Raw genomic sequence first — 21604 nt, forward strand, 5'->3', positions numbered from 1 at the left:
AATTCATATAGTTGCAATGTCTATATTACCCAAATCCATCTACAAATTCAATGCAACCCCTATAAAAGTTCCAGTGCCATTATTCACGGAAATAAAAAAATATATATATAATTCTAAAAAGGCCCCAAAGAACCAAAGGAGTCTTGAGAAGCAAGAACAAAGCTGGAGGCATCATGCTCCTTGATTTCAAAATCAAATATACAGCTATACTACAAAGCTAAACAGAATGTTTCTGGCATAAAAATAGACATATAGACCAATGGAACAGTACTGAGAGCCCAGAAATAAGTTCTCGCATATGTGTTCAACTAATATTTGCAAGAGAGCCAAGAATCCTCAATGGGGAAAAGATAGTCTCTTTCATAAATGATGTTGGGAACTGGATAACCACATACAGAAGAATGAAACTGGACTCCTATCTTATACCACTCACAAAAATTAACTTGAAATGGATGAAACTCTTAGACCTGAAACCCTAAAACCGCTAAGGAAAACATAGGGAAAATGCTCCTTTACATGGGTCTTGGAAGCAATTTCCTAGATATGACATCAAAAGCACAAGCTACAAAAGCAAAAATAAACTACAAGAGGCTATGTGGGACTACATCAAACCGAAAGCCTTCTGCACATCAAAAGAAACAACCAGGAAAATAAAGAGGCAACCTATGGAATAGGAGAAAATATTTGCAAGTCATATACCTGATAAGGGATTGATACCTAAAATGTACAAAGAAATCCTGCAACTCAAGAGCAAAACAAAACAAAACAAAACAAAAAGGGCAAAAAGGGGTGCCTGGGTGGCTCAGTTGGTTAAGATATGCCTTTGGCTCAGGTCATGATCCCGGAGTCCTAGAATGGAGGCCCCTGTCAGGCTCCCTGCTCTGTAGGGAGCCTGCTTCTCCCTCTCCCTCTCCCCCCCCCCACCTGTGCTCTCTCTCACTCTATTTTAAATAAAATCTTTTAAAATACGAGCAAAAGAACTGAGCAAATATTTTTCCAAAGAAGACATACAGATGGTCAACAGATACATAGAAAGGTGCTCAACATCACTGATCATCAGGAAAATGTAAATTAAAACCACAAGATATTACCTCATACCCATTAGAATGGCTGTCATCAATGCCCAGCCGGCTGGTCTGCCAGGTGGGCGAGAAACTACTCCATCTGGGCTACAGCAAGCCCCGTGGTCTCTGAGAGGCACTGCTGGATACTTGTGTACAGCAGGGCAGGAGCTGCCACAGCACTGGCCGGTGGGCCCTCAACCCCAGCTTAGTGCCCAGCTTCCGGCTGACCCTCATGTCAGTGTCTGAACTATTGCCTCTGGCCTAGGAGCCAGGACTATTCAGCTCTAGCATCACTCCTTTCATCTCTGGCTTCAGCCAGTCCCTGACCCTGAGCATAGCTTCTGAATCCTCAAGAAAAATCTGTCTAGTTCCTAACAACTGTTTTTTGAGAAATATTGAACTTGGACCTGGGGACCAACCTTACCCATATGGCAGAGACAACCGAATTTTAGGGGTGGACTTTGGCAGGCAGGAACTGAGGGATTGGTGCTTGTTAGAAAATGGACAACAGCCACCCGAGGGGAAGAAGATGGAGATAGAGGGAACGTTGTGTTTCCTAGGAAGCTCACTGGGGTGTGCAGGTGACTTCCAGTTGGGGGCGCATGCTCCCTAGTGCTATAGCATAAAGCACAGGCTTAGAGGACAGCCGGGCTTTTGGCTGGATGTATATGTAGCAGGTGCCTTATTGTTACCAGCAGTTAAGACAGCAGTGGTGTGACAGAGCCAGGAGAGCGGCTGGGCTACACCTGGCCCCTGCAAGGGGTGTGTGCTTCTGGTCATGGCCCCAGAAAGATGGGGAGGTCATAGAAGTGGTTTGTGTATCTCATGGTCTTAAGGGACCCAATGTGTTTCTTCTTTGTTTTTGTAGCGTTTGTGTTTTTTGTTTGTTTTTGATCGGAGCTTCACTACTGACCTGTCCTAGGCAGCTATCTTACAGAGGCATGATCTAAGAGGAGGAAGGGGTGGATGTTGGGATTACTTAGGGATCTTGGACACCTGAAGGAAAAATACAGTGGAGGGCTGCCTTAGGCTTGTCCCCTGCTGTACCTAAGAGTTGAGCTGTGAGAGGATGGGGCTGATTGAGGTAGGGGCTAAAACCCTCCCCCAGACGAGTGCCATCAGGGTCTCCCACCCAGAACTGTTCACATGAATGTACTTGCTATTTGTGAATATACTTGGTATCCAGTTATTAAGACCTATGCAATATATTTTTTCTTTTCTAATAAAAAAAAAAATTTAAAAAGACCTGTCTGTACCCCATGTTCATTGCAGCATTATTTACAATAGCCAAGATAGAGAAACAACCTAAGTGCCCTTTGGTGGATGAAGATGTGGTATGGACACACATGTACATTTAGCCATGGGAAAGGAAATCTTGTCGTTTATGACAGCAACTTAGATGCACTTTGTATACGGAGATAAATTAGAGAAAGACAAATTCTGTATGTTATCACTTATATGTGAAAGCTAAAAAAAAAAAAGCTGTATTCAGAGAAGCATAGTAAATGGGACTGGCAGGGTAGAGGAAATGGAGACATATTGGTTAAATGGTACAGACCTTCAGTTATAAAACTAATAAGTTCCAAGGATCTAACATACAGCATGGTGGCTCTAGCCAACAGTACTGTATTATATACCTGAAAGTTGTTACCTGAGTACATCTTAAATATTCTCACCACGCACAAGAGATGGTAATTATATGACCAGATGGTGGTATTAGCTAATGCTATGGTGGTAATTATTTTGCAATATATAAATGTATGAAATTGACATGCCGTATACCTTAAACTTACATAATGTTACATGTCGACTGTCTTTCAATAAAGCTAATAAGAAAGAGCAAAACAAACAGGTGTAGAAGGCAGAATAAACAAGAAAAGTTTTAAAATAAGAGAACCTGCCTTACCAAATTATAATCAGGAAAAGACTTCTTTATGACAAAGCAGCTTCCAAGACTGATTTCATGGGGCACTTAGGCCGGTTTACAATGCTTGGGAAAATGCTCAATACTTAGTTCTAAAAGGCTAGAAAGTAGGAGAGGGTGTTGGTTTTACCTATAGAAATCCACACAGAGGAAACATTATTTTATTGTTAGTCTTCACTAGGTTGTTAATGTGAGTGAGTTTGAGTCACAATTCAAACTGAATGTCAGACTTAGCTATTGCCATATTATTTGTGTTTGGAGAACTTTGTTTTAGGTTATATCTATTAAAAATATCCTTTAGATGTCTATCTGGATGGGTATATAGAGACCTGGCAGTAGAGTCCTTTTGCTTTCTTAAACTCAAAAAACTTAAATCACTAAGTCACATTATCAGTGTTATGGCTGCAGAATAAGACTTTTATGTCTTCTTTTTTTAATTGGATTTCTGCAACTAAGAGTCTAATATTTTTGTATATAAAATCAGTGAATCATCTTCATGAAAATCTAATGACATAGGTGTAATTTTTTCAGTGGCTATCACATGCTAGCAATTAACAATTTCTCTTGGAATTTAACTTTAATATTAGTCATAGTCATTGTTTCTAGAAACGTGTATCTTGACAGAAATCTTAATCCTAGATAATTGTACAAGAGTCTCATTACCAATATTTAAAGCAGATAAAAAAAAGGAATGAAGTTCTAATCAAAATAAGGCATTTTAATTTGAAAAGCTTTATTTGGTTCCTGATTTCCACCTGTTTTGTATTCTCATTTTTTAAAAATGATCCTGTACCTATAGAGTATGGCCCTGGAGGTGAGACTCAAAACAATCAAAAGACTTTGGAATATTTTATACTGAAAGCATGTCCCATGTGTTCTCTCAGGAAAGCAGGAATATGTGGAGTAGAAAAATGAACAGCTCAATCAGAAACAGAACAAAAGACAAAGCTCACTTCTTTTAGTGATGGTTCCATCTGGAGAGGTGCCAAGGGGTTACTATATTTAGGGAACAAAAGTAGATATTTTTTTATTTGAAATATTAGAAAATCTACAGTTCACCTAGGGTTTCAGACCAAAATTTTTCTGTTTCTATTGCTATATTTTGAGATATCAGTCTCTGAGTTTATTTTATCTTACAGGAACACTTTGAAAACTATGTTCTAACATTTTTTTCTGGAATTTTCTCTGTAAAAGTTCTAAAGCAAGGAAATTAAGGCACAGCAGTAAATAAATTATAAATTATATTTCTTTCACATTTGCTTTAAAAGAGTTGTAATTTTTTTTTTTTTAACATTGCAAAGGCCATTTTTTTCCACTTATCTTTCTCACTCTTCTCAGGTAAAGGCTGTATGGACTCAGCACCCCAACCCTAACATAATGTTTTTGTGAATATTCACACCTACTGTTCCACATGGAAAGAGATTCTTTGTGCCTTCCATTTTCTTTCATAAACTGTGTTTTAATTGTGATGGAGTCATTGCTTGGTGTATACGCTTTGCACTACTTCTGAGAAGTCTATTGACTGAAATATACAGCCCCAATATGAGATCTGAGCATCTGCGCCATGCCTATAGCAAAGGAAGTTTGTATAATCGGTTTGGTCTTAGGTGGTATTCAAAATAATCCTTAGACCATTTTATAGGAGCTAAAGAGGACTGGCATTTTCAGTGATCATTTGCACCATCTACTTTAGATATTTTTTTTTTAAGATTTTATTTATTCACTTGACAGAGATGGCAGGTAGGCAGAGAGGCAGGCAGGAGGGGCGGGGAAGCAGGCTCCCCGCTAAGCAGAGAACCCAATGCTGGGCGTAATCCCAGAACTCTGGGATCATGACCTGAGCCGAAGGCAGAGGCTTTAACCCACTGAGCCACCCAGGTGGCTTTTATTAGATTTTTTAGATTAGATTTAGATTTTTTTAGATTTTTTTAAAGAATTTTTAAGGTTCTATTGGCACAGTGTTATGGATTACATTTTGAAACATAAATCTCTAGATGAAATTAAAATCATAAAGTTGTAAATCCAGATACAGAAGTTGAAGGTAGATATGTGTGGGAGAGAGGAGAGCTCTAGTAGTCATGGAGCCAGGGCAGGAGGGAGAGGAGAGGAGGAGAAAGCCATGTTGCAGTATAAGTGAGGAAGAGAAAAAGAAACCCAGAAATTTAAGAGGGGAGTATATATGGTTAGCACAGGAAGAATGGAAATAATTTTGGATATGGTTGCAACAGATAAAAGTGAAAATTTTGAGGACAACGTGACAAGGTCCCAAGACAGCAGATTGCCTCTTTTGAGAAAAGAAGTTAACTCGTGTTTTAGAAAACAAGCATAGAGAAGCATAACAGCCATTCTTATTCCATCTTTTTGAAAATTTCTAAGGTAAGTTTTCCTATAGTCTAATTTGTTGACTAATTTCAACAGAGGTTTCCATCAGTTATGCTCCAAAGGCCCCGTAATATATGCATATATTGCATATCTGATAGGAGCAATGTTTGTCTTGATTTGGTGTATTTGTCATTCATATGGATCACAATGAATCACACAAACCTTCTGCCCAATTAGTAAATAGCCATTTACATTCTTACTAATTTTGCTACTATTTAACCTCCCTCTCTCAAGTTATAAGTAGGATGATTTCCTTATTGATGTGTTTTAGGGTAGTTTTGCCCACCTCTGTGTTTTGCAGCAGCCAGACTGACATTGACTATCTTGAATACTTCTTCAATTTATTTAAGTCCAGGGTCTGATCAAATACATATACATTTAAAATACAAAACATTGTTTTGTAGAATGTTGGTCTAATTTTGTGGTGGTATTTTTTGAAGTTCTGATAAAATGATAGTTACCTTCTCTTATTCAAAGGATGGTTTTAGTTTTAAATGAAGTACCAAAATACATCAGTTTTCATTAAGTGAATTTACTAGTCAAAGTAACACAAAGGAAGAAACTGTATTCTTGTTCTTACCATGTGCCAAGTATTCTAACCAACAATGTACTTCAAAGTAGCAAATCTTTGACTATTTGATTTTAGTCCACTTCCCACCCTACATCCCCAACCTTTGATTACCAGATGTTGACACACTAGCTAGCTAATCCTTTTCAAAAGCAGTACTATTTGGTAGACACAGTATTATTTGGAGAATGACAGTATGATTTGTGCTTTTTTTTTTTTGAAACTTTTAAAATACTGTACATGTGTCACTCACAGTTGGAGATTTTGGAAAGCCAAGGAATGTGTTCCACATGTTTCCTTTTTTGACTCTCCAAAAAACAATTTACTCTCAAAAAAAAAAAAAAAAATCTTTACTACCTTAAAGAATGTCTGGATGACTAAAAAATACAATGGCTCATTATTCTTTAAGATGTTTATACTGCTTGCCAACAAAGCACCACAGAATAATTTTACAAATTAGATTTGTGGGTTTTTTTTTCCTCTTTTTTTTTCTCCATATTCAGGGCACAGAGTTAAATGATTTTGGTTCCAAGTTCTGTAGCAGCACCCTAAGGGCAAAAGTCTTAATAAAACACATTAAGTTGTTTCTCATGAAAAGATATTACATCTTATATTTTATGTCTCATAGAAATTTCCTACATAATGTTACTTGGTCAGAAAAATGTTTAAATGTTGCTAGTGTTTTACTAATAAAAAAATGGCGACATTAAAACTTATCTTCATCTTAAATTTCAGAAATGTCTAGATTAAAAAATACGACCCAACAATGTGCAGAAACATGGGCTACACTGCTTACTAGTAACAATGGAACATTTTTCCTCCTTTGGATAAAAGTGATAAGTGGATTCAATACATTTCTTTTAGAAAAGTGTTTTGCCCATGGATCAGATCAATATATTCACTTTTGAATGTGTGTCTTTTTTGTGCTTATATGACTTATAAAACATTTGTAACTGTGAGTTAGGAAAAGAATTGCATGTATATTGAGAAGCAGAATGATTTATAGTACATTCAATATGCAATTCTCTTAATGTTAAATATACCGTTTTAACTGTTATGTATCTTATCACTAGAATATTAAAAGCACGAAATATGTTCGCCAACTCACCCAACACTTACTGACTGCCTGTCTACCATGCACAAACCTGTGTTATGAATGTCTGACATTCGGCAGGTATGAGCACCCTGAATGACATTTTATTGAAACTTTATAGGGAGGTCATAAACATCCCTCATTTCCTTTATAGTTAGGGGAGTAACTGTGAACTCTGTCCTTCCTCTTTTTTTTTAAAGACTATTTGTCTGTACTCTGCGAGTAGAACTTCAAAGGGGACTATTTCAACAACTCACTTTTCAAATATGGAAAGTGAGACCCAAAGAAGTAAAGTGACCTTTCCCAAGTCAAATACCAGTTACTGAAGAACTAAAAGCAAAACCAAAGTCCATGTCTATTGTGTTCCCCCAAAGCTTGTCTGGTGTGAAATGATGTTTATCAGTATGTGGTTGGTGAAGGGGACAAAAACTTGAGTAAAATTAAACTTGAGTGCTTTCTCTGACTCTTGTCATTTGTTTCTGATAAAGCGAAAGTGAGTTATTTGTGTACATAAATCATTCACCTTTGAATTAGATATCAACTTGACAGAGATATGTTTGGTTTTACATATATTGCAATAAGTAACTAGCACATTTTGCATAGATAACTGTACAATGCTATACTTCATTTTGTATAAAGATTTGGATTTCTCTTATCCTTTGTGAGATATGATGCCTGGAAGAGTTCCACCTCTGTAAAATTTCAAATACAGCTCTACTTTAGAGAAGCATGCATGCATTTGTTAGATGGCTTACAAACTTTGATATAAATTCCTTCTGGACATGTGAGATGATGTGAGTAATTGATACAAGATTAGACACGGGCCTGAAACACTGAGCCAGAACAGACATAATTCTATGAAGAAATGCAGCAGTACCTACAGATGTCTTTTGGACATAGTTGTAAAGAAGATTCTAAGAGTTCTAAATTAAACATGAATTATGTGAGATGGCTGAAATATATACACACACATACCCACCAAAAGCAACATATAGATATCTCCTTCTATACTTATATATAGCTATCTTAACCATAGTCAATAATGTAGCATTTAACTGAAAGTTAAAAAGTATTTATGTGTGTGTACATATCATAATCCTCTATTTAAAAACCCATCCTACTATGCATCTAGATTTATAATATTGCATCTAACCTTTGTTTTTGTCCCCATAGTGAGTTGTGCATAGAAACCACCTAATAAATCTGTTTTAATAAATAGTAAATGAATAATATTTCAGATACATGTACAAAGTTTCCCTACATAGTGGGAGGAATCAAGCTAATGTTAATGTCAATAAACAGGAAACTGTTATTAACAAGTTTAGTCATGGTGTTGTTTTTAGTTCTTTTTAAAGTATTCCTAGGTCCAAGTGCCACACTCTGTAAAATCATCCTACTCCACAAGGCCAGATTTAGACGTCATTTCCTCCATGCAACCTGCTCTGATTAACTGGGCCTGAAATAACTTCATTCCTCCTTGAACTCTTATAATATTTTCCTAATTGACCTGAATTAGTATTTCTCACAGTCTTCTTTCTATATATTCACATATACATTATAGCTTTTCCACTAGATCATAAGTTTTTCTATCTAGGACTGTCCCTTGAATATACTGGTATACAAAGACTTTTCAACATTGGTTGATTGATTCTTTAGCTTTTATAAAGCTGAATATGTTCATAAGAGCTATCATTTCATACTAATCCAACAAAAGAGGAGGTCTTCCTGTGAAATCAGAACTTGTTCAACTAATAGACATTTATGAAATTCTTATTACATTGTCTAGTAAAAAACTAAATCTCCTGTAGTCAATTACAGAAGACTTTTGTTCAAGTAAACATGTTTTATTTGACAGGAAAGCATTAACATGACTTTGGTTAATTTGTTAATAGACTCATGAGCTTTGGCCTATAACATATTCCCTAGTCTACTGTGGTTTCCTCATCTAAAACATTGTGGCCTATCAAACAGTAAAATGCCCCAAGATGTTTTTCATTCTGTTCCTGCCATCAAAAAAAATGCTGTTTGAGACTCCTATTTGCCACACTAATGATACTGACCTTATCAAAATATACTTTCCACAAGATCTGTCCCTGCCACACATCTGGTATTATTTTCTAACACTGTCTTCCTGTTCCCACCACTGCAGTCACTGTGGTCTCTTTGCTGCTCTCAAAACACCAAGTGTCATCCCTTTTCAAGGCATTTGTCCTTTGTTCATTTTGCCTTAACACAGTTATTTCACAGAAGTACTTAAGTTCACTTTCCTACTTCAGCTGGGTCCCAGCTCAAATACTCCTTTGTCAAGCAATGCTCCCTGGAGGAGTGGTGTAAATTGGCATCTTTTCCCTGTCACTTGTTTCCTGAATTATTCTTACCTTGTCGTTTAACCACCTTAAATGTTTTTCTCCTCCACTGGAAAGTTGGCTCCATAAGAGCACAGATTTTGTGCATGTTCTTTCCCACGACTTGAAACCTGGCACCAAGAGCATAGGAACTCCACAAATGTTTGTGTACTGGTGGGACCAATAGTTGCCACTATAGAGCATTACGTGATGTTTTAACTTTTCTAAAAACAAAGACAAAGCGAGTTGTGTGAGTGCTAAACACTAATCTTTTTATGGTACTGAAATTTAAATGGAATATACTGAGTGACTTCTACCAAAGGAATTTGGTGAACAGTCCTTGTTTGATTTGTGAAAATAACACCTTCCTTCTTCTAAGAAACTGCTCCCCACAAGTCGAACCATGTAGTTCTTATGAAGGCATACAAATTGTAGCACTTTCCCTTTGCGCATGCTTGTGCGCACACACATGCACACACACGCACAACATATACCCAACACTCCTCCTAAGTGTATGATATGGTAGACTCCTGGCTCTAGTGCAAGAAATCTTTGGCTTCAATATCCCATCCAGAGATGGACATGTGATTCAAGGTGGCTCAACAAAGATCCCTTTCCCAATAGTTTCCTGGCTGGAGCTCATGAAAAAAGTACTCACTTTTCTTATTTAAAATCCTGTGACCTTTGGCAAAACAGACATGAAAAAATAAAGTCAACACAGAAAAGAAATGATGAAGGGTGGGGAGTGAAGACAGAGGAAAGGAGAGAAAGGAAGATGGGAAGGTGAAGAGAGAAGGAGGAAGAGAAGGGAAGAGACAGAATGAAAGAGAAAGCTTCCAGTCTTTTCCAAGATTAGCTCCAAACTCTTCCCATAATCCACTGAAGTGAGCCACTAGATTTCCTCTCTTTTTTTCCCCCTTAGTTCAACCTAATTTTCCACAGGACACAATCTGGTAAAATTAATGAATGATATCTCCAACAGAAGGTTTTAAGATACATGTTGGGGGAAAATCCTGTATCATGACTTATTTTTTAGTGTTTTTTAATGACTGTCAGTAAATACAAGAAAATAACCTTAAACTGGGATTCAGGGAAGCTATCTCTGCCGGAGTCTGAGCTGAGGAGATCCTGGTATATGTCGTTCTGATAAACTAAATTGGTGTAAGTCTAGAATTCAGATCCTTAGAAGAGGAAGGTCTCTATACTCCTAAAAAGGTCTTCCTTTAATATTTTCTCAATTTACCTTTGGTAGGCACCTGATAGAAGCAAATTCAGACTGAACTCCATGAAAGGGATGCTTGGGTCTTTCAGGGTCCAGCTGGAAAACAGGAGCTATGTAAGCAACTGAATCCAGGAAACTCTGCACAGGGGACTAAAGAACCATAAAACTAAACATTAGGCAGCAAAGCAACCCAGAAATTAGCAGTGTCTGGATTAAGGCAAGGAAACAAGGTGCCTAGGGCACACCATTTAGGGAGCACTCATTCTCAGGCGCTGATTGTACTTGCTCTACTCTGAATGTGAGTGCCTCCTTATAGCTTGCCTCTCAGTGCCCTCACTTTTAACTCCTGAGATGAGCAGGAGCAGGAAACCACCTGAAGACCACAAAGAAAGAAGACATTGTTACAGGAATCACCAGGAGGAAGTTGGAACTGTGGTGGGCCTGTCCATAGTCAACATTTAGAGCCACTGAGAAAACAGGCTCTGCTAGAAATAGCACCTGAAACAGAAAGGGGGAATATTCTGGTTTCTCCCTCCAACAGAGCCTTCTGATGGCTGAACCAGTTGGAATCTATCTCATGTGGGAGTTGGGACTGCACAGGCAGTCCCCTATGTTAAAAAACAGAAAAGATATGGACAAGAATGACCTCACACAGCAATCAAACACTTGACCATCACAGGGCTATGCACTTGGGAAATCAGAGATGCAGGTGGCAGCTTTCTTGTAGTTGTGAAAGTTGAGGAGTCTTACTTTATTCTTGCATGAACAGGATATTTGGCCTTATCTATCAGCTCCCCCCACCCCGTGGTTAATATTGTTATTTTCCTACATATTTCATAGGTGAGTTTTCTTTTTCTCTGAATGTTATCTAGCCAAATGAGGGAATAGTACTTGGACTCAGATATAAAAATTCTTATCTGCTTCTCTATTTTCACTTTTAACTAAGGGTGGCATTGAATTTTAGGTGCTTGGAAGTATTAAAGTTAAAGCAAATTCTAAAATATGTTACATGTCATATGGAAGCTTTTGTAATTCTAGTGGTATTGGGCAACCTTGCCGCAAATATCAAATATGTGTGGGTTTGAAACTTTCAAGAGAATCTTCAATAATTTTTTTTTCTTTAAGCTATGTTTTATAGGTTTTTTTCTTGGCTATTAGCCCTGGACTCTGCAGTTGTATGCCATCTAGAAGATTACTGCATGTGGCCTTCCCAAGAAGTTGCTGTGTTTTTACTTAGAATTTACCTGTTGTGTTCAGATGCCAAGGAATGGACCTACCACAGGAATGTGTAACCTCAAGTCACAATAGCAGCAGCACTTCATATTTTAGTTGTCATTTATAATTTTATGACAAAATTAGATGTTACTGACTAAACTAAGTGAAATGTGCATTTATAGACAGACTTAGGATTGGATAAAATTCCTATGGGGCATCAAAGCCAAGAGCTTCACTCACTGTAGAAGGGATTCTTTCTACAACTTTTAGATTGTCTTTTAATAGTTTCAGTGGCAGATCATTATTTTGAGAGCTAATCACTTAAGTTTAGGCAGCATTAAATGGCTACAGAGTTCTCTCTCATAATTAAGCAAAATCTACCTATGTCAATTTTCCTCTGGAATCATATGGAGTATGTCTACTTTCTTGACCACATAATGACCTTGAACTTTGTAACTGCAACTATTATCTACCTCTGAGTCTTATCAAAGATAAATACCCACAATTGCCTCAACCATTGATTATATCATATTTTCCGATATGTTAGTTTGCTCCAAGCCTGCTTCACATCCTATATATGTAAATGTAATTATACTTACTTTTGTTTTCCTACCTCCTTTGAGTTAACTGGCTTCAACTGGAGGAAAATCTGTTTTGATTTCATGTGTACTCAGCTTTCTCACTTTTCAAGTTATACTTACTACTTGGAAAAATTAACACATTATCATAAATACCTTGTGAGATATTCTGACCTATTGTTTAGAGTAAGCAAGGTTTCTGGTGAGTCATTTATAAATCAGATTGGGGGTACCAAGGTGGCTCACTTGGTTAAGCAACCCACTCTTAATTTTGGCTTAGATCATGATCTCAGGGTTGTAAGGTCAAGTCCTGTGCTGGGCTCTACACCCATTGTTTAAGATTCTCTTTCTCCCTTCCCCTCTCCCCTACCTCTCTTGAAGCAGAGAGACAGACAGAAAGACAGAAAGAAAGAAGAAAGAAGGAAAGAAAGGAAGAAAAAAGGAAAGAAGGAAAGAAAGAAAAGGAGGGAGGAAGGAAGGAAGGAAGAAAGGGAAAGAGAAAGAAAGGAATAAAGAAAGAAAAACCAAACTGAACTTGAACTATTTGAAATGAACAATAAGGACTGAGTGGTAATATTCATGTAGTGATGTAATATTGTGAAATGCTTAAAACTTTCTATGTAAATGACAATGTTCAGTTTAATGAACCCTCAGATTAAATGCCCTAAATATTTCCTAATTAATGGCTGAATAATATGTTAATCAGCTTAGCCATTTCCATTTAAAATTCTGTGTCTCAAGTTTCCCCTGCCCCTCTTTGCCTCTTGTTCTTATGCTCATGCTTAGTGTGAAGGAAGTTTGAGTATCCATCCACCATTAGCCAGGGGTTACCTAGTCTGATGGCCATTTTTAAGTGTCCTGTTGTCTTTGAGACTGCCTTGGGTCCCACTTGCCAGGCTCCTAACTTTACCTTTGCTACCCTGGTATCTCAGCCAACCGGATGGGAGTTTTGAGTCTTGTACATTTTCCATCATGCACATCTGGAATCAGGACCAGTCCCCTGTATTCTAGGGCTCCCCTAAACCTATCTGGAATTTTTATCACCCACTCCCCAACCACACCCATGGTACTCAGCAGAGAGGAGGAATCTTCAACTCAGGGACCTAGGAAGCATATTGTCGTATCTTTATAAATTATTTCACTACCCCGTGGAGGCCAGTCCTTTGGGTTATAAGAATGCTTAACCATGAATTTGAACATTACCAAAGCTATGGATCACCCCAGATGTAAATGAGAAGAAGTAGGTATGCAATGCAAGATTAAGAATTAAAGCTAGTTTTGAATAAGCAGGGATGCTTTAAGAAACAACATGTTAAATATCCCATTTTTTTTATATCTGTAATGGTTTCTAAGAAAGCAACTTCTACCTTCCACTAGAGTTGATCCTATATCCCATTCCAGTTAATGGATCATCTTAGTTATTAAGCTAGAAATCACTGTTTTTGTCAATGACACCTCTTTCTTCCATTATTATTCATTTAGACACAATTTTACCTCATAAATGTCAAATTTGTTCCTTAACAGAAATCTTTTCCCCCTTCTGCTTCACTTTAAATACTCATCACCAGTGACTTCACGCATTGCACTAATTTTCTAACAAGTACTTCTACTTACAGATTTCTCAACCTTCTATCCATCTTAATTATTGCTCCCCTGATAACAAAATTTGAGTAAAACAAATGCTGATGATGTCATGATTGTTCATGAACCGTAAGTAACTCTTTATTTCTTAGGGAATAAAGTTCATCCCCCAGAGAAAAGCTTTAAGGGCCTATCATGATCTGGAGCTGTACTCCTTCCACACCTCAACAGCCCCTACAATACAAGTCGCATTAAAATAGTTTCAGTCCATCCTTGGCCTGTTCATCATATGTGCCTTTTCTCAAGCTGTTCCCTCTCTGTAGAATATCTTTTCCCTTACCATCCCCCACTTGTCAACATCCTTCAAGGCCCAAAGCAGAGCCAAACTATTCATCAACCTTTTCACCCAGCCCCTCCCTCCTTGCTCTACTACAAAATATAGAAATGGTCTCACTGGTATTTCTGAATAGCTCTGTTTGTAATTTTCATAATAGCTACCACACTCTACTTTGCATTATCGTTCTCTGTATTTATGAATCTTTTCCCTGCCAGGTCATTACCTTAATGATGTGTTAGTTACTACTCTTTGTTTCCAAGTAACAGTAGCCAACTCAAGCTACCTTAAGCAAAAAGGAGACTTTGTTATGAGGATACAGGGATGTCCCATGGAAACCTCTTAGAGAAGTATACACACAAGTCAAGAGCAGAGATTTGGATTTTCCACCTGATCCTGCATCTCACCTTACATCACTTACCAAATATGTAACACCACGCATGACCATACTAAATGTTCTGTGGCTCGGTTTTAGAAAATGAGGATGATAATAGTACCTACTTCCTGGTTTTATTGTGTGGTTTAAGGCACTTGGCATAGCTCTAATTAAATGTTACTTCAAAAACAAAGGGAGGAAATGAAGCTGGACCTCAGAAAGATTGAAAAGTCATCTGGAATTCAGGTGACATTTCTAATTCAGTGATGCTTCCTTTTCCCTCTTACTGCAGACTCAATTTCTCTACTTCTCATTGCTCGTGGAAAAAGTTGCTTGTCCATACCTCTTATGCTGTACATCTCACTTTTTAGAAAGGTGGATTCGGTCTTTGTTTCTGTTCTAAATTCTGGCAGAGGAGACTGTGATTAGCCCAACTTAGGTCCATCAATTGCACTGAGGATTAATGAGAAATCACTGAACAAAAAAACAGGTTCCAAGAACCCATCTTTATAAGAAGGCAGTACGAAGATAAGGAGGTTGAGGGAGAAAACAAAGAAGGTACTGAACCACTGAACTGTTTCATTTATTTTAGTATCCTCCTTATGCGGTTCTGTATTTCCAGTTGAATTGTATCAAGTTCCTTTATTACCATGTATTGTTATACTTGCCCGCAGGCCTTGCTATTGCATTCATTGTTCTTTTAGGTATGTTATTTGTTCAATTCTTTCAGAAATATTTGTGTAATAACTCATCATGTTCTGAGTGCTATGCCATATGTGGAGCCTATAATAGAGTGAGATAGAGGAACTCTCTTGCCCTCATGTAGTTTGTATATGTTACCTGCTATTTTGACTCCCCACCTCCTACCAAAATTTGGTCCTCCCACTAACCCAAGCCCTCCTTGGTTTGTAATAACACTGTAACACCTAATTCTTATCAGGCATCACTGTGCTCTCATTCTGTAACTTTTTACTTAATATTTAGTTGCATATTTACACTATTGCATAGACCTCCCACTAACATTAATTTGTAATTGAAGTTATTTACCTCCTACCAGTGAAATTCCAAAAACATGAAGGTCGACGTTCTAGATCCATCTATAGAATAATGGCTTCTGTGACTTTCGGTAGCCCCACTAGGAACTCGGGAGCTTAGTTCCCTTTAAGTCAATTAATCAGTCATAAGGAAAATTGACTAAATTATCTAGTTGTAGAAATCTGGGACTTATAGATTCTTATTAAAATGTCATTTACACGTGTATAGGTACAATTTTTTTATTGTTTACATGGTGTTATTTATTGATCTGTTCCCATTCCTTCCTCCTCATTATGCATCTCCCTTTGTGCACACATCTAAGAGTGTGGTAAGTGGAAGGTAGGGCTGTTCCAAGAGAAGTTAGTGTCAGGGATCTAGAAATGATATAACTTCTGAACTTCCAGCAGATTAGCTCAATTACTGCGTTTCTGAGAGTATTGATCATTTATTGCCCTGAAGAGTTCATGGTCTGTGTTCCTTTAATATATCTCCATATCTCATCCATCCTCTCTTCTCAGCCTACTTCAAAGGATAGTTTTCGCCACTAATTTCTAGCTCAATCCATGTTTCTGCCCTAATCCCAAACCCATCCAAATTCTCCAAGGTTTTTTTCTCTGTGAATTTTCTATGTATGGTATCATTCTTTACTTCCATTTACTTACTTCTATCCCTTAAAGCTTCCCAGTTACAGCTCTCAAATATCCTGCTTATGTCTCCATTCTTATACCCACAACTATGCCCTGGTCTTCTTCTTTATCACCCTAGGTCATCTGACCCTATACTCGACACATACTTGTTAGAGCCAGCATTTGCTAAGTGTTACGTGCCAACCTATGTGATAAGCACTTTCATGGAAGATTCCACTGAGTCTTCAACAAGCCCATGATTCGGTGCTATTATATTCATCTTACAGTTGGTGGGACAGAGAAGTAACATCAATATCACACAGTTAACAAGTGGCAGAACAAGTCTAAATACAAGTGTCCTGAAACTGATTTTTTAAGCATTAGGCTGTATGTCCTCCATTTGTTTTTCAATTAATTGCCAGCTCTTCCTGTCTGATCTCTGCTGAAACCATCCAACTAAAAATTTGTCAATTTTATAAATACAGTAGATTTTTCTCAGCTACTTTCCTTAAGTAGGTGAAGTATTCATCACTGTGGTATAAGTATTTAGAGAAACCTTGGGGCACCTGGGTGGCTCAGTTGGTTAAGTGTCTGACTCTTGATCTTGGCTCAGGTCATGATCTCAGGGTCATGAGATCTAGCCCCACGTCGGACTCCATACTGAGCATGGAGCCAGCTTGAGATTTTCTCTTACCCTCCTCCTTCTCTCTCTCTCTCTCTCTATCTCTTAAAAAAAAAAAAATAGAGAAAGTTTTCCTTCTCTGGCTTGTGACATTATACCTCCTGAACTTGTCTCTTTGACTAACTCACCTTCTTTCTTCTACCTCCAAAAGGTGATTGTTAACTAAATACTAGAATTCGAATCTCTGATATTCTTATTCCTGTCAAGTTTCTTCAGAGAAAAAGTGGAATAGATCAAGATAATTTTTTAAATCTTTTTTTTTTTTTTAAAGATTTTATTTATTTGACAGACAGAGATCACAAGTAGGCAGAGAGGCAGGCAGAGAGAGAGAGAGAGAGGGAAGCAGGCTCCCTGCTGAGCAGAGAGCCTGATGCGGGACTCGATCCCAGGACCCTGAGATCATGACCTGAGCCGAAGGCAGCGGCTTAACCCACTGAGCCACCCAGGCGCCCAAGATAATTTTTTAAATCTTAATTGCTCTAAAAGATAACTGCCTAAAGCAAAAAGAAGAGCAACATTTCATGGGCATGTAAATGTATTATGGGTATATAAAAGTAAAGGTAGGGAAACTATAGCACAAAGAGCAGTTGGATGGAATTGAGAATATATTATTATAAATTCTTTCCATACATGTGGAATGGATAGGTGAAGGTAGACCTATTTAAGTTTATATTGTAAACCATAAAGTAACTACTGAACAATGTAAAGAGGTAGAAATATTAAGTCAGTAGAAGAGAGAAAATGGAATTTAAAAAAATATACTCAACAAAAGATAGAAAAGAGGACAAAAAAAAAGAATAGAAAATAGCTGGAAAAGATGGATTTTAATGTGTGTCATCAGTTGGTGTATTAGTTCTAATTGGCTAATAAAACTGCACTCCCCAAAATGAATAACAGCTCAAACACATGGATGTTTGCCCCTCACTAAACATGTTTTTGTCAGTGGGTATCTCTCCTCCAGGTAATTCATGGGCCCAGGCTCCTCCCAATTTTTGGCTCACCATTCCCTAAGGCCTCATTGTCATCTGCATTTGACTATTGACAAAATTTCTGAGAAGAAATAATTTAGAAATGGCTTGTATCTCTCTGCTTACGCATCATTGGCTAGCCTACAGTCATGTAACCACATGTAAGTTAAAGGACAATTTGGTTATGCCACCGTGCTAAATCCCAGAAGAAGAGGAAACAGTTTTGTTTTTTTTTGTTTTTTTGTTTTTTTGTTTTTTGCTGAAGAGCCAGCACTATCTGCTGTAGATCAACAGGTAAATCAGAAGGTTATTTTCAAACATTATTATGCATAAAAGTCATCTTGGAGTATGAAATAATTCAAGTTCTTTGACTTTATGAGAAAAAAAGATCAGTTTTGGGGATAGACAACAGAAATCTGCCTTTTTAAACTATGACTGTAAGTAACTCTGATACTCAGGTGGTCCCATTTTGAGCAATATGGTGCAAAGCAAGATGGCACCACCGCGGACTGGACCAGGATATACCGACACCTTCGAGAACCAGTTCTTCCCTAGAAGAACCAGAGTTTCTTCCCACTCAACTATGTTCTGGGGAATAGCAGCTTCTGCAGAATTTAGAAAGTGTTAGAAATTTAGAAATGCAGAAGCTCAGGTCCCACCTCAGACATCATAAAGGCTTATTCTTTTGTTTGGGTTTCTTGTAGGTTTTACATATAAGTGAAATCATATTGTTTTGTCTTTCTCTGTCTTTCATTTACTTCACTTCATGTAATACCCTCTAGTCAGACATTATAAGTGGAATCTTATGCTCAGTCACGTTTGGGGGGGGGTGGCTTAATTATTTTGTGCCATTAGGTTAGAGGGAATAGGTGGTTACTGAAGAAGTGCAGTTTAGGAGCAAAAGCCTCTCAAGAACAGGCAGAAGTAGAGGATTCCTAGAGGAACCATCTCTAGAATTTGGACTGAAACCAGGAAATGAGAAAGGCCAGTATGGTTCTGGGGTATTGTTCTGGCAGAAGGGGATGATGATGAAACAAGAGTACACATGACATGTGTGGTATGTATTTATCAGGGAGGATTAAAAAAAATTCTTCGAAACACGAACAATGCCAAGCATGGTTGGCATCCTCTCTTATCTTCCAGTTTCTTGAGATTTTATTTATTTGACAGAGAGAGAGAGAGAGAAAGCACAGAGGTAGAGGGAGAAACTAGTTTCCTGCTGAGCAGGTACACTGATGTGGGGCTCCATCTCAGGACCCTGGGATCATGACCTGAGTTGAAGGTAGACATTTAACCAACTGAGCCATCCAGGAACCCCTATCTTCCAGTTTCTTATTTTTCTATACAATTACAAATTCATTAAAAATATTTAATAATTTCATAGTAGTCTATCTTTTTTTATTTCTTTTCAGCGTAACAGTATTCATTGTTTTTGCACCACACCCAGTGCTCCATGCAATACGTGCCCTCCCTAAAACCCACCACATCTTATATAATCTGTTAACTATTTCCCTATTATTGGACATTAACTTATGGCCCTTTTTCTCCAATTATAAATTATGCTACAAAGAATATCTGTCCTTGAACAATAATCTATAATTAAAGTTTCTGGCTATTTTCTTGGGATAGCTTCTTAGGAAAAAATCCTTTGGACAATCAGCATTTACTTTCTCAAAATCCTCTTATCAGTACATTGTGTAGAGACTTTTCAGAAAGTTGAAAACAATATCTTAAGAAAATGAAGCCTTTTGATTGGTCAATATTCTCTTCCTAATTCATACCTTGCCTCCTGGTGTTCTTATATGGATTAAATGAAACAATGCACAGGAGGTGTTTAGTCATGTGCCTGGCAGACAGTCAGTGTTAATGAAATGTTAACAATTAACACTGGACAGTAGTGCCCAGCTATTTGCATTCTTCCTCTGTTTTACACTGTTTGAAGCAGGAGATGGTGCTTATCTTCCTGGAGCGTCAGTCTCCTCATCAGTAAAATGGGCATGGGTTCCCACGCATTTCACCCTATTTCTGCATGGCTTTATCATATGTAAGGCCTAAAGCACAGGATCTGTGACAAAATAAGCATTCAATAAATGTTCATTAATAGTCTATTATTTTCTCTTACTGAAATTGAGAATTCCTTTTTTAATCTGTTTGTTTCCTTACCCCCGCGTCTATGTACACAGTCCCATTTCTATCTCCATTTGAAATATACTAAATGATGCAAAGAATATAATCCATCTCATTATGTGTAATAAGGCAGAGAAGAATGAAACATGTAGGAAAACCTTCTCAGAGAGGAAGGAGTTTACATGACAGTGTCCCATTAGCTTAGTTATCCCCCAACAGCAGTATATATGCCTGTCATTATTTACATACCAATTTTGTATATACATCACTTAGTTTAAACCCTGGGCTTAATTCATGTATGCTAACTGTTCATTATCAGAGATTTACATAATATGTTACATTCCCAGTACCCATGAATGCAAATAGTGTTTATTTCTCAGGTGGTAGCCTAACTCAATATACAGTAACCGTTTAGAGTGGTGATTGAGAAATAGCTCAAGGCAAGATCTGGGCTTATTGGCAAGAGTGCCCTGTTCCATTAGTGTTATCTGGCCTGATGACTGGAAGACCAGTAGCACCGTACGCTTGGATAATCGCAATCCTCTGTATACTGACTTAGAAATGGCTGAGGAGACAACTACTAGAAAAAGGAGTGTATTTTTAATATTTATCCCATATGAACATTTGCCTTTTCTCCCGAGGAACTGAAATCCAAAAATGAGTACCTTACAACATCAGAAAGATCTCCTTTTAAATTAAATCTAACATTACAGATTCTTTTAAAGAAAAAGTTGATCTTAGAGGGGAAAGAAAGTAGATGTCATTTCAAAACTTAACATATCAAAATTTTATGTGTTCCTTAAGATTTTAATATCCACAATACCTAAAACTTGAGATTTCATTAAGCATTTTGAAATCATGAAAATATGGGACATTATAAGCTTTGCAAAAGGATTTGACTTGGCTTAAGGATTTCTCATTTTCTTTGGGAAAGAGGTTCTTACAGCACTAAGAAAAAGTCAAGTTGTACTTTTCGTTAGCATATCATCATGGTCCAGGCATCTAAGCACTACACAAGATTAATTCTACACAGAGCTCACCTAAGATTGTAGCACAGAATGATAGGCTCATGGTTTATCTACAATTTACCATTTTCCAGAAAAAGTGGCTACTAGTATTTTATTCATTTTTCTCAGCCCCTAAATCCAAGCATGTAAATAGAGAGCTCAAGAAGACAGAGCATACGTAACTAAACTCAACAAGTTTATCATTTCCTGGTCACTGGATTAGTAGCTTTAATCATGAGCTTGGAGGAAGGTGGGAGCCAAGGATACCACAACACTTTGAGTTCTGAGTTTTAGTTTAGAGAGGACTACTAGTTCCCTTAGCTCTGAAGAAAATGGTTTCTAGTTTAATAACAATATGCTACTTTTGTGACAAATATATCACTTCAGTGACAAAATATATAATTTTGATTTCTAATGCTAAACTTCCTGAGCTACAGGATTTTGTATGGATTCCAAGTCCCTGGTGCAAAGAATGCA

The 21604-nt window shown here is 37.5% G+C and overlaps 1 protein-coding gene across 2 annotated transcripts in view; it reads left to right on the top strand.

Annotated features, from left to right (window-relative positions):
- The window catches only part of HMGCLL1 (3-hydroxymethyl-3-methylglutaryl-CoA lyase like 1), a 213489-nt gene that overhangs the window by 183005 nt on the left and 8880 nt on the right, over positions 1-21604 (top strand). Inside the window, exon 8 of one of the 2 annotated variants that reach the window (XM_047734942.1) lies at positions 122-340. The exons of the other annotated variant lie outside the window; for it this stretch is intronic. Coding sequence (XP_047590898.1) covers positions 122-184 — 63 coding nt within the window. The 3' untranslated portion in view covers positions 185-340. Of the gene's footprint in view, positions 1-121; positions 341-21604 lie in introns of those variants that run through there. 2 annotated transcript variants of the gene reach the window in all.

The sequence above is a fragment of the Lutra lutra genome, chromosome 6, assembly GCF_902655055.1.
Source record: "Lutra lutra chromosome 6, mLutLut1.2, whole genome shotgun sequence".
Lineage (NCBI taxonomy): Eukaryota > Metazoa > Chordata > Mammalia > Carnivora > Mustelidae > Lutra > Lutra lutra.